This window comes from Thunnus thynnus, chromosome 3 (assembly GCF_963924715.1).
Source record: "Thunnus thynnus chromosome 3, fThuThy2.1, whole genome shotgun sequence".
Lineage (NCBI taxonomy): Eukaryota > Metazoa > Chordata > Actinopteri > Scombriformes > Scombridae > Thunnus > Thunnus thynnus.
Genome location: NC_089519.1, coordinates 25667270 through 25679709, shown reverse-complemented (window position 1 = coordinate 25679709; position 12440 = coordinate 25667270). Strand labels below are relative to the sequence as shown.

The following is a 12440-nucleotide window of genomic DNA, read 5'->3' as shown; positions in this document are numbered from 1 at the left end:
CACCAGAAAAAAGGACGTTATAATAATCAAGTCTGGAAGATACAAAGACAAGGATTAAGGTTTCAGCATCACACAAGGATAGAATAGGTCAGATTTTAGCAATATTACTAAGATGAAAAAATGCTGTCTTGGTAATAGCCTTGATATGAGACCAGAATGTCAGACAAGATTCAAAAATAATGCCCAGGTTTTTGATGGTCAAGCTTTCAGAAATTATACATCCATCAATGTTTAAAAAAAAGGTTTTGGAATTGTATAACTTGAAAATACCTACTGGAAATTTCAAAGAGACATTCAAACAACATAACTTTAGAAAGATGTTTTTAAAGTGAAGTATGTAAAACATTTTTTATATGAAAAATCAACTAAAGGTCATTGGAATTTCAATTTCAGTTTCACACAATATCCTTTCACAATTTGATTGCTTATAAAATTCAAATTATTACAGCTTTTATGTGTTTCCACAGGTGTCACAGGCACCACATGTACTATGTGTTTAATTTGCGGAAGATACAGTGTGCCTTTATTTCTAGAGTTACATTACTATACAATGATTACTTCGATTATAAAAGAAAACACCAACATTACTCTCTCTGAACAGGAAGAACCAGTCTCTTGGTGTGTTAGCACATCATGCTGGTGTGTAGGTTACTCCACCCGCACTGTTATTGTAACAAAGGGGAAGATATAATCTGTTGGTAAAATTAAACAAAACACTCCCTAAAAACACAGTTTCCCCAATAAGCAGACATACAGTAATAGTATTAGTAATAGGCTACTGCAGGTAGCTGAGAAGTGATGTTTCATGTGCAGTATTCTAAGAAAACACTAACATTCATGTGTCTGTATCTAAACAAGTAACAAAGGTCTGATAAATGTGATGTTTCTTTACACGCAACAATATTTGGAAAATGTGCACTGCAGCCATTACGTGTGCAAAAACATTCTAGCAGAGATAATGTGTCCGTCAAGATCATTTGTATGCCAGAAATTTAAAATCTTTTCACCTAAAATGTTTGAAGCCTTCCTTACAAATGACAAAACATCCCAATGTCTTCTTGTTTTTACACTCATAGTTTATGCCATTTGAAATGTTGACTGAATTATTCGCACAATCATCAAGATTGAATTGATTTTAATAGCAGATTTTATCATGTGGGATTTTCTTTTGTGATCTTTAGCATCCTTTGCTTTCAGAATGTTTATCATGAATCTTGAAAGCTTTTGTCAAACATAATCTGAGAGTAAAGCTCTAGCTCGAGTGCTAATAGGTCAAACAATTCAGTATTTGCAGGAATGATGACTATTCTCTGCTTAGATAGTAAGAGTTTAGATTTGGGCGGCAGGAAGAACAAAAGAAGATTACAGTGAAATATACAATTTGAATATGCCGCTGAATGTCTCAAGCTTGGAGTCTCATTATTTCTATAAAACACAGTTAGAAAAAGAAATAAGGCCTGGCTTATGTTCAATTTAAAGGTCAGTAAAAGCATTTCAAAGCCTTATTTAAGAAGGGCTATGGGCTGCAGTGAACAAGTCTGTTGATTTTAGGTCATTACATCAGAGACAAGACTCATGGGTGGTGCTGTTGGCTTCCATGACTCCCAGGGTCCCTGAGGGCTCAGCTACACTTCACTGGGAGGTCAGTGGTAACGGTGACGACAGCTGCCTCTGTGGCAACAACACTCATAGCTGCTCAGCCATCCTGCAGAGAAAATATGAAGTCACCGGTATGAGCAAAGAAAGGAGAAGACAAATACTTAAAATAAAAATAAAGGCATTATTTAATACATTATACAGTATTAACACTGTTGGATTGGGATTTTACTTCATGCAATAATAGACATAAATGAAACTAGGACCTCTGCTGAGCTATGTGAACATCTCACGTCATGGGATATTGGTTGTGATTCGAAAAGGCACGCAAAGCAGAGCTGTCACTCTGCTTTAATGTTTGGTTCCTATTGCCTTGGGAGGCAGACATCTGTCAATGTGCTGTTGTGCTGTAGAAAAACAAAGTACTAAACACATTTCAACCATCCTTTCTATTATTCACAGCATAAAACTGTGAAGATGAAACTGTTCAACATGTTACACAAACAAAAATATGCAAAATTACTGTAGTTTTCCTGTGGGGACGCAAATTACAGGTTGGTAATGTAGTAACTTTTCATTTATGGGTTTATCTATTACATGCTGTGAATTATATCTATAAGGAATGCATATTATATCCTCTGAAAATGTATGGAAGAAATTAGGCTTCCTCATGAGTTTTGCCATACTGTACTGTCTGTACAGTTTTATAGGCAATGTGGTGAAAGTTTTTCTGGATCTCTTCCTGCAGATGCCTTTTGTTACGTAGTGATATGTACAACTTATGAGGAATGCCACAGTCTAGTTTTTGAACTACTTGAATATATTGTTTTCATTAGAGTCAGCTATCATCACATTTTTAACATCGAAATACATTTTGGTTTCGGAAAAATATTGACTGTTTTTTTTTTTTTTGTTCATTAAAAGTTTATACCGTCAATGCTAAGTTTTCAACTAGCTTTATGGCTGTAAATTACGACATACTGTATGTTTGTCAGCCTGCAAGAGAAGAATATATAATTTTAACTGAATTTTAGTGAGTATTTTGATCCTTTTTTATTGAAGCAATACCAGCAGTACTAAGTAAAATACTCAATTGCGAGTAAAAACATTTACTTGAATACAAAAATGCAATGCAAAATGTACTTCAAAAGTAGTCATGGTGCAGAATGGCTCCTCTCAAAGTGTACTTATATTATCATATCATTGGATTATAATTAGTGACGCATCGATGTATAAGGAGCATTTTAATGATGTAACTGGTTTAGGTGGAGCTGATTTGAACTTCTTCTTATGAGATCATCACTTCTTCTTAACCTGCAAAATAACTACAGCTGTCAGATAAATATACTGGGGCAAAAATTACAATTACAATAGTATTCATTCATTCAGTGTAGTAGAAGCAGTGGTGGAAAGTAATTTAGTAAATTTACTCAAGTACTGTACTTCAGTTCAGTATAATTCTAGGCACTTGTACTTGACTTGAGTATTTCCATTTTCTGCTACTTTCATACATTTCAGAGGGAAGTGTACTTTTTACTCCATTACATTTATCTGACAGCTGGAAGTTAGTTAGTTAGTTAGTTACTTTGCAAATACAAATTTTCTTCAAAACATGTGTTTTGAAGAAAATTTGTATTTTACTTGTATATCATGTTATAATATATACAGTATACGTTATTGTAGACTATCCAAAAGAATAAAAGTAGTCTACTAAATTAGCTAAAACATTAAAATTCTGCTTATCTATGAATGCATCAGTAATAATCCAATAATATAATGATATCCTTATAATATAATATGACCATTCAGCCTGGTGCTTTACTGCACCACGCTTGTGGAGCAGCTTTCATAACCATCTGAGGGCAGCACAGACACTAGACTCTTTTAAAACAAGCTTAAAAACCTTTTTATTCAGGAAGGCTTTTTCATCATTATGTCTCTAATGCTGTAGCACTTTGAGAAAGTGAAAATTAAAAGTGCAGTATAAATGAAATGCATTATTATTATTATTCTGCATAGTCTGTGCTTTTACATATAATACTTCCAGCATATTTAGATGATAACAGGCTATTTTTGTACCTTTACCTTTTTGTACCTCAAGTAAAATGCAGCAATTTTACTTTTAACATAGTATTTTTGCATGGTGGTATTACTATTCCTAATTCAGTAAAGGACCTGAATACTTCTTCCACTACTGAGTTAAGGTATTCAGCATTAAGTACAGACAGGTACCTCAAAACTATACTCAAGTGCAGTAGAATACTTGAGTGAATATACTTAGTTACTTTCCATTTCTACCCTTATATATTTCTCTCAGGATGACGGAACATAAATCGCAGTAACTGAGTACAAATGGTTTTCCGTGAAAGCCAGTGTAGCGTGCTAAAAAGCCACCTGAGCGACACACCTGCCACTGAGCTGAAGAGACCCAACTCCCCCACTGCGCATGCTCAGCTCCACTCAAGGGCTACACTGTCATGGCGGTGACGAGCTGAAGCTACCGGGGTAAAATCAGGAAGAGAAAGCAAGCGCAGCTGGGTTAACGCTGACATTTACGCAGATCAGTGGAGTTTCCCGGGGAGGACGGAGCGGACCTCCTTCCTTTGTCGACTTCCAACGGAGCTACTGACGGACTTGCCCACCCCTTCCAGTTTGTGAGTTTTTTTCCCTTCTGCCAGGCGCGCTACCTGTCAAGTGTCTGGACTCGGTGACAACAGCAACTTCCAACCGCTGTACGGGGGATATTAAACTCACCGTATACTCGTTTACCGTTTGACCGGGCAGAGGAGGGAACAGCTCCGCTTCACCTGCTTCCCTCCTCGTTACCTGCAGCACACTTCCCCACGGCTTTCAGCAGCATTAATCCATCCGTCTGCTATCAAGTTACGGACCTGGGGGAGAGGAGTAGTTCACTGTGGAGTGAAGCGGTGACAATTGTGTCAACGGCTGAGAACCACTCTTTGCTCACTTTCGAGGCTCATTTGCTCAACTGTTTTGGATGGGGAGGGAGACGTTTTGCTTGTGTGCCTGTAGACTGTCAACAACTCAGCTGAAGGGGAGATAGATTTCCCCCCTCTTTTTCTCCTCCCAACCATCAGCTGCACTGTCACCATAGGAGGTGAACAGGTGCCTTACCTGTGAACGCCACCTGTCCCCGTCCTTCCTTAGCAAATGGCTAGCGAGGAGACAGCAGGTGATGGAAAGGACGGGATATCAGGCGCCATGGCGCTCAACCCCGGAGTGCCTATCAGGGGGATAAGGATGAAATTTGCCGTGCTTGCTGGCCTGGTGGAAGTTGGGGAAGTTTCCAACCGAGACATTGTGGAGACGGTGTTCAACCTGGTAAGCTGATTATAAGGGCTCAGAATAGGCCTTGGATAGCACTGTCACACGCTGTAGTGCTGAATGTGACATCTGAACGTTTTGGGAGAAAAAAGTCTGACATCATCCTCATTTACATATAAAGGCGTTGATGATCCCGCAGCACTTTACACAATTAGTTGGGATACTTTACCGCCAGTTGTTTTAAATTCAATTAATGGTTAGCAGCCACACATTGGGAACTATGTCCTGAGTTATAGGCTAACTGATTGTTCTCTAGTTGCCCTTGTTGCCCTTATATGACATATAATATTGTTTATATGACAAATAACACCGTGCAACCTTGACTGGGTCCCTCAGAAGAGTTTAAATGTGGATATTTTATTATATCACCCTTATTTAGGCCTTTATATTGTGCCATACAGTTTCTCATTTGGCACATTTATCTCCGTCTTTTCTTATGCTGCTACAGTTTTATACTGTAGTGTATCTATCTACGGTATACATGTATATGAATTGTTTGGCGTGATCAAAGAAATCAGGTTAACTGAATAAGACATGATGACCAGTGTCAGAATCATCATGGCAGGTGGTGCTCTTTGTGACATATCCAGGTCAGCCAATGTGTGTGTGTGTGTGTGCCTTATCTGTCTACTACCTGTTGGCCACATAAAGTCCTTATCCAGTCTTGTCTGGCTATAGCATTGATAGTCCTTCGGGCTGCTAGAGTTATCGAATGACTTTGCGGCACCTGAACGAGAATGAATGAACCGAACAAGGAAGTTCAGCGTGAAGGAGGAGAGCATGCTCAACTGGAGCCTGGCTGGTTAGGTGGGAGGCAAAGACAGGGAGGAGAGGTGGAGGTGGAACCTGCAAAACTGCTTTGTCACTGTGGCAACACAATAGAGTCCTTTTTAGGAAGGGAGGCTCATCCTCTCTACGTCTGTAGTAACAAAGTTTGCTCCAACACGAGCCCCCCACAAAGGAGGGAAATGAACTGTAGTAGTTGTGACACTACAAGGCACAAATCTATTTCACCATCCAACCAGCAAGAAAACCTCTGGGTGCAACAAGAAAGCAAAAAGCAGCTCGAGAGTTGCTTGTAGATTGTAGCTGTAGCTACTATATCATCATTTTTGTTTTACATCTTAAGTTTGAGGTGTAAACTGAAATATTTGTGGGTTTTTACTCTAATGCTAGTTAATGGACAAGATGTTGGAGGCAACAAATGTGAAAAAACAGCAATCTATAGCATTCAGTTGCCCTGTCCAAAGAGAGAAATTTACAAATCAGTACATATATTATTGTGTTTTTTGTTTGATCTGGAAAAAGTTAATACTGCACAAAAATGAGCTGGAGAGAAAGTCATACAGGCACACAGTATGATTTGACAGAAACGTCAGTGTGCAGCTCTGCTGTGTCCCTGGGTCACCATGTTTAGTACGGTCAGTGTTATTTTAGGGCTTTCAGAGATAGCACCATGCATTAATCATGTCCACCACCGGGGTGTCACGATTTCGATTCTAAATGGATAATCGATTGAAATGAGCGTTTGATTTCAACCTTCAAAATCGAAAGTAGGATTTGCGATTCTTCCTCTCCACCTCCGCCTACTCGCACGTGCCCCAGGAAAAAAGATAAACAGCATTTCAAAGATTACGGCATAGCTTACCGGTAGCCTGCAGCTGCATTACTTTTCGAGACACCTTGGCCACTGCCGGAGTCGGAAATGTTGGAGAAACAACAGAACTGGAAAATCCTCCTGCTTCCCTGAAGTCACCGGTGTGGCAACATTTGCCTTCACTGTGAGTTGTGTAAACAATGAACACGTTGTTGACAGAAAAAAACTACAGTTTCTAAAAAGTGCAACACTTAAACTTAAATTTACCAGGATTAAAGCCACCAGGATTAATCCTAGTGGCTTTTTGCAGGTGAGGAAACTCAAGCTGTTGTTGTAAAGTCCCCTTCTGCCATTTAGTGGCTCTTCTTTTTTATGTTTAACAGTTTGTTAACAATTGACTGATGAAATAAGTTATTATTACATTTTAAATTATTTAAATTTGACTATATGCTCTTAGTGTGGTACATTCCCAAAAAACATGGCAGTTTTATCACACTTGATACCTTGTAGCCTATATTTTTAAAGAAGAATTTAAAAATGTAACTGACAGTTGTCAGAGTATAAAACCAATGATCTGTTGATCTTTACAAATCAAGACTCAATAGTCTAGCTCTGGCATTGCCGTCAGTGCTGGGAAAAAAAAAAAAGTTTATATCAAATCAAATCGTGACCTTAAAATCGAAGGTCAAATCAAATCGTGACGCCCTTACCCTCCACCCTCCACATCCTCCGCTCACCCTGGGCGTTAGTCTGATTTACCACAGAGGCCAGAGTCTTCTCTTTTGTCGTGTCTCATTTGCAGCCTCTCACCACATGAGTCCTACACTGTATTTGATTAAATGCAACATAGTTTTCTCAAGAGAATTATCCTAAAATATTTCTAGTGTGACCTAAAACAGTGCTTGTGATGACTCGTGACACAAGAGCTGGGGTTATGAACACCAGGATTCACTGGTTTTAAAAAAGCAGCTCATTATGCCGGCTTAGTTTTTGCCTGAAGTCAGGAGAGCACTAAAGTGCATCTCATATTCTTTGTCAAAGGAGCTGTAACTCAAACTACCGTGTGGGTTTAACACTTTTGTCTCTCGGTTGTTACATCTGGTCCTCTCTAGCTAGATATCTGTTAAGCATGCCATGGTATGTTTCAGATAAAAGTGAAAGTAAATGTGAGTAAATCAGAAAAGGAGGAGTTGAAACCTTTCTAGGCCTCCTCTTTACAATAACTAACAGTTAATATTCAAACTGTCTTCCACAATGTTTTTAATTAAAATTTTTCTGTGTGGTGGAGTATCCTAGACACACAGCCACATATTTACTGTAGCTGGAGACTGGCTCATATTTAGCTACTGAGAAATGTTGTTTGCCTTATCCTGGCTTGTGGGATCGTATCTGTCTCCGTCTTCGTTGACAATCACAAAGTCTGTTCAAAGCAGAGCCATTGCACTAGAAGAAACAAGTTTCACACCATATTTATTTATGTAATTTCTTTTTTCATGCATCCAAAACAAGCATAAGCCCAGACACAACTGCACACAACCTCCCTTAGTAAATATGCCATCTTTGCTGTAGAGGACCACAGTGTGTAGCAAGTTAGATTTCAGCTTTAACCTGACTACATGTCCAATTACACTTAATGTTGCCTGATTAGACGCCTCCTCAGGAGTTTTGTTATACCGAACAGGGTGGGATTATGTCGGCTGTTGTCATTGTTATTGGTCCATAAAGTTTTCTGACGTCACATAATTCCCAGCATAACTCCACCCGGCTACAACCTGAGTAGAGGTCTTATAGACTAATTAGAGTAATTTAAAACACCTGTGTTATTATTTGTAGTTTTCATTAAATGAAAAGTCTGTGGTCCAAAACATAAACATAGAGTAAGGTTGCACACATTTGACAGTAAGAACCTTCTTTAAACCCATGTCTTGCAGTTTTGAAAGCAGCAATATATTTTGTAACACACTGAATCTGAATCAAAGGACTAATAATAATGTGAAAAGGCTACTTCAAATTCCACCGAGAATCAGTGCCCTACTTCTTCACTCTGCACAGCTTTCTATCACTGTCAGCTCACTGTTTAGTCGGTCTGACCGATAAAACCAAAACCATACTGGTTCAGATAGAAGGTTAGGCTGAAGCTCGCAGCCCACAAGATGACACATACTGATTATGAGCTTCTTCCGTCGCACAAAGGGACTAGTAAACAATGCTGAACATCCCGCAAGCCAGAGACACCACGTAGGACCTCTTTCTGGTTACCTGTCAAATGTTCAAAAGTCCAAAGGTCACTGGTGTTTTAGCCCCAGCTTGGTCTGCCAACTCTTAAGGAAAACAACTGGGTCTCTTGGGTTAGTAAATGTTTGACTCTCTTCCCCAGTTAGTCGTTTACTTCATCTTTTAAGGCAAGTACAATACAGTCAGTTTATGAGCTCCTGTGCTGTTAGCGGCTTCCCACATTTAACAGGAAACAGCGTTTTGTTTTCTTGGTTTGGCAAAGCAAACAATGTGCCGAAAGCTGCAAACAGCTGCAAAATGAGCTGTTAATTCTCAGCTGGATCGTCTGCAACAAAGACTATTGACTAATGTTTCTGCCTACTCTGATGTCATTCTCAGTCGACACTAAGGCGGCCTTAGCCAGCATACAGTTAGCATAAGGTCAGCATGTTTATAGTGTAAACACCCTCACATAAAGAAGAAGATTTCCATGCAAAATTAGTTTTCCCTGCACAAAGTAAATTGTTTTTCTGAATCAGAACACCTCAACATTATCACTGTTAAAACATGAGCACCCACCTAGGAAACAAAAGGAAGCGCAAAGGTTATAATCCTGTATCAATGGAATTATGATATAATGATATGAACATTTTCTGAACTTTAAGAGGTCACTTATTGGACTATAAAGTTATCCTTAACAGACTGGACCATTTTTTTCAACTGAGATTTGCTTCTGTCTCATCATGTCACACATGTGCTGAATAGTGTTATAAAACTATGAACGTTGATATGTGTGTTTTATGTCGATGATGATGATGTTGTTGACATTACCTGGTCCACCGCAGTCCTCTCTTCCACTGAGTAGAGCAGAGACTCTGTAAACTATTGACTGATATAAAGCTCTGTGAAGGAGAGCTGTCCTGAATCGAGCTCACAGCTCCTCTGTTAGGTGACACTGGAGATGGGCGAGTTAGTGGTGTGGAATGTAACTTTGGCTCGACATGAAGACAAGGTCATGAGGCTGGCTGCAGGCTTTGTGGACAGCAGCGGCAACCGGAGGTATCTGACCACGTTGTCATCGTTTATTCCTGCAGTTTGAAGTATTACATTAAGGTTATATCTGTTTAATTTGAACTAGATCTGCAATGATTAGTTGATTAATTGCGCCATCTTGGGCTTTGAGAAACTGTTCTGACAAATCGATGAATTGAGAAAATAATCACTAGATTAATTGACAATGAAATAAAAATTAGCTGTAGCCCTAATTTCAATGTATATTGTATAGAGCACCAAAGACAGATAGTCTGTCACAAAGGACAAGTGGAAGTTGAACTCATTGTGATGTTTTGTATATTTCGGAAGGATTTATTTCATATATGAAACGCCCATCTAGGGGACTAAAAATCCATGAATGCATGTTCTAGTGCCTCAAAAACCAATGTAATTCTGTAATACAGGACTATTTGTAAAACTGCAGTCTAAAGCTTGTCGGGAACTTATCTGTAATGATTCATAGAGTGCTTCAATTTGATGCCTGAAATAATTTTCTGTAAGAACAGCCTTCATATTTTCCTCAGCTGCTCTCTTTCCTCTCGAGCTACTGAGCATCTCTGCTAAGCTGATTTCATACTTTGCACATAAACTTCCAGTCTGCAGGCGGTTTTATTAAATCTATATTAGGCTGTAACTATAGCTTAAAAGTTCTCTTGTGTTTCAGATCTTTTAATATTTCATGTTATGCGCCTGTATTTAGTTTCCTTTGTAAGGGGCAGCCACAGAAAACATAGGCACCTTGTTTTGTTCTGAATTTCAGGCTCTCTGTACCTCTTATTTGTGCCAAAGAGAGGGAAAAAAAAAATCAGTTTTATATTTGTTCAGTATTATTTTAAGGTGCCATTCTTTGTCTCTTTGTGTCTGAACATGCACGGTATCTGTTTGATGGTGTGTACTCTATCATCTCTAGCACTGATGTTGACACAGAGGATCCTCCTTTGAGATAGGCTGTCATAAGTGAAATTAATTGTTCTAAACTGCATCTTCTCTGCGTTTCTTTAAATAGTCTACTTAATACCTTTTCTTACTCACCACTGCGGGGAAAGAATTATGCAATGAATTTGCAATGTGTCAGGTTTTAAAGTCCTGAAATTGATTTTTAGTAGCTTTGTTTCAGCAGAACACTAGTATCAGTGGGTGTAGGCTTCTTTTGGCTTTCACTAACTAGGGATGGTATAAGGTTTAATGCAACCACATTGGTATTTTTTGCCATTTTTAGAGACCTTAAAAGTCATATTTCCCCACTTACACCTTTTGGTATCTAGCCTCTAGAGAGTTGGGTCCATTGACCTTTGGAAGCTTTACCACTGCCAGTATTTCTTGCGTAATCTTCCATCAGAAAGCATGCAGTAAGAAAATATGAGCACTGAGTGATGTGAATGTAGTAGTTAAAAACGGCTAAATGAAATCAATAACAGCAATAACATTGCGCTTTGATTACGACCTTGAGAAATGAAATAGAAAAGTGCATCTCCTTCTAATTCCTAGCCGTGCCTATGTGCATATGATGAAGACAAGAATGGATCAAACAGCAAACAAACACACACACACACACACACACACACACACACACACACACACACACACATATGCTCCCTGCACACAATTTAACACAAGTGGCAGGGAAGTGAGGGCGATCCTTGTCCTCTCTCCAGGCATGCTTCACCCTCTCTGGCAGTAACAAAGAGTCCTCTAATCTGACACATGAATGAAACTCTATCTGCTTCTCTCCGTTATCTCTTGCATCAGCCCAATTCTACAGTCACACCTTTCTCCTCTTTTCTCCACTGTAGCTGAATTTAGTTTGGAGCACTTGAGGACTGTTGTTGGAAATAAGCGTGACCTGACTCGGTTTATACTCTTTAAATGCAGGATTTTTTTTTTTTTTTTTTTTTTTACATCAACATGACCTTCAATGCTCTTTGTGTATGTAAGTGACCTTGTTATTTCCCTACACAAAAGAGGGCATTTTTGTTGCCATTACCCCATTTTGGCTGTAACATCTTGTTTACAGTTGTAGCAGTTTCTGCATCGGGTCAAGTTTTGACCTGAATAGGAATAGATTTTGTGGCTTGGAGTGGGTGCATAGGCTTTACTTTTTTTTCCATTAATACTGCCTTTTAAATAGCCTTTCACCTACACAATGTGCATATAATTACACCTCTACAGTCGTAGCAGTGAAACTAACACAATGAGCATCATTTGGGTGTGAACACAGGTTTGACTAACCAGCCTGCATTTACCTGTAAATAAACTGGTTCTCAACAAACCACTACTGGGATGTCCGTTTTTCTGCTTACCTGTCCTGTATAGTGAGTCATTACTTAGCCCTCAAGCAGATCAGATAATGCACCCATTATGCCTCATCGACCGCTGTGTGCTGACAAACATACAGATGGCCTCAGGATTCAATGATGTTTGAAAGAGATTTGTGGCGGCGAAGAGACCGCAACGTCTCACGCAACACGAATAACTGTACGAGAAAGATTGAGATACAGTACGTTTGGGATTTGTAACTGGGATGGGGTGGTATTGTTTCTAATTAAACAGAAATTTGATTTGATTATTAACACTATAGTGAATAGCCCTTATCACAGCAACAGTATGTTTGTTTTCGCATCATCCTATGGGCACA

At 39.0% G+C, this 12440-nt stretch overlaps 1 protein-coding gene and 1 long non-coding RNA gene across 4 annotated transcripts in view; one reads left to right on the top strand and one right to left on the bottom strand.

The window, feature by feature from the left end:
- Window positions 1-1075: 1075 nt before the first annotated feature.
- On the bottom strand, window positions 1076-4468 carry LOC137179912 (uncharacterized). The gene is made up of 2 exons (XR_010927886.1): window positions 4351-4468; window positions 1076-1705 (listed from the first exon to the last, which is right to left on the bottom strand). It is a non-coding gene; the product is annotated as an uncharacterized lncRNA (long non-coding RNA).
- Window positions 4048-12440, top strand: part of lrba (LPS-responsive vesicle trafficking, beach and anchor containing) — a 190899-nt gene continuing 182506 nt past the window's right edge. For all 3 annotated transcript variants that reach the window (XM_067584975.1, XM_067584976.1, XM_067584974.1), the window contains exon 1: window positions 4048-4938. In XM_067584975.1, coding sequence (XP_067441076.1) covers window positions 4768-4938 — 171 coding nt within the window. In that variant the 5' untranslated portion in view covers window positions 4048-4767. The remainder of the gene's footprint in view (window positions 4939-12440) is intronic.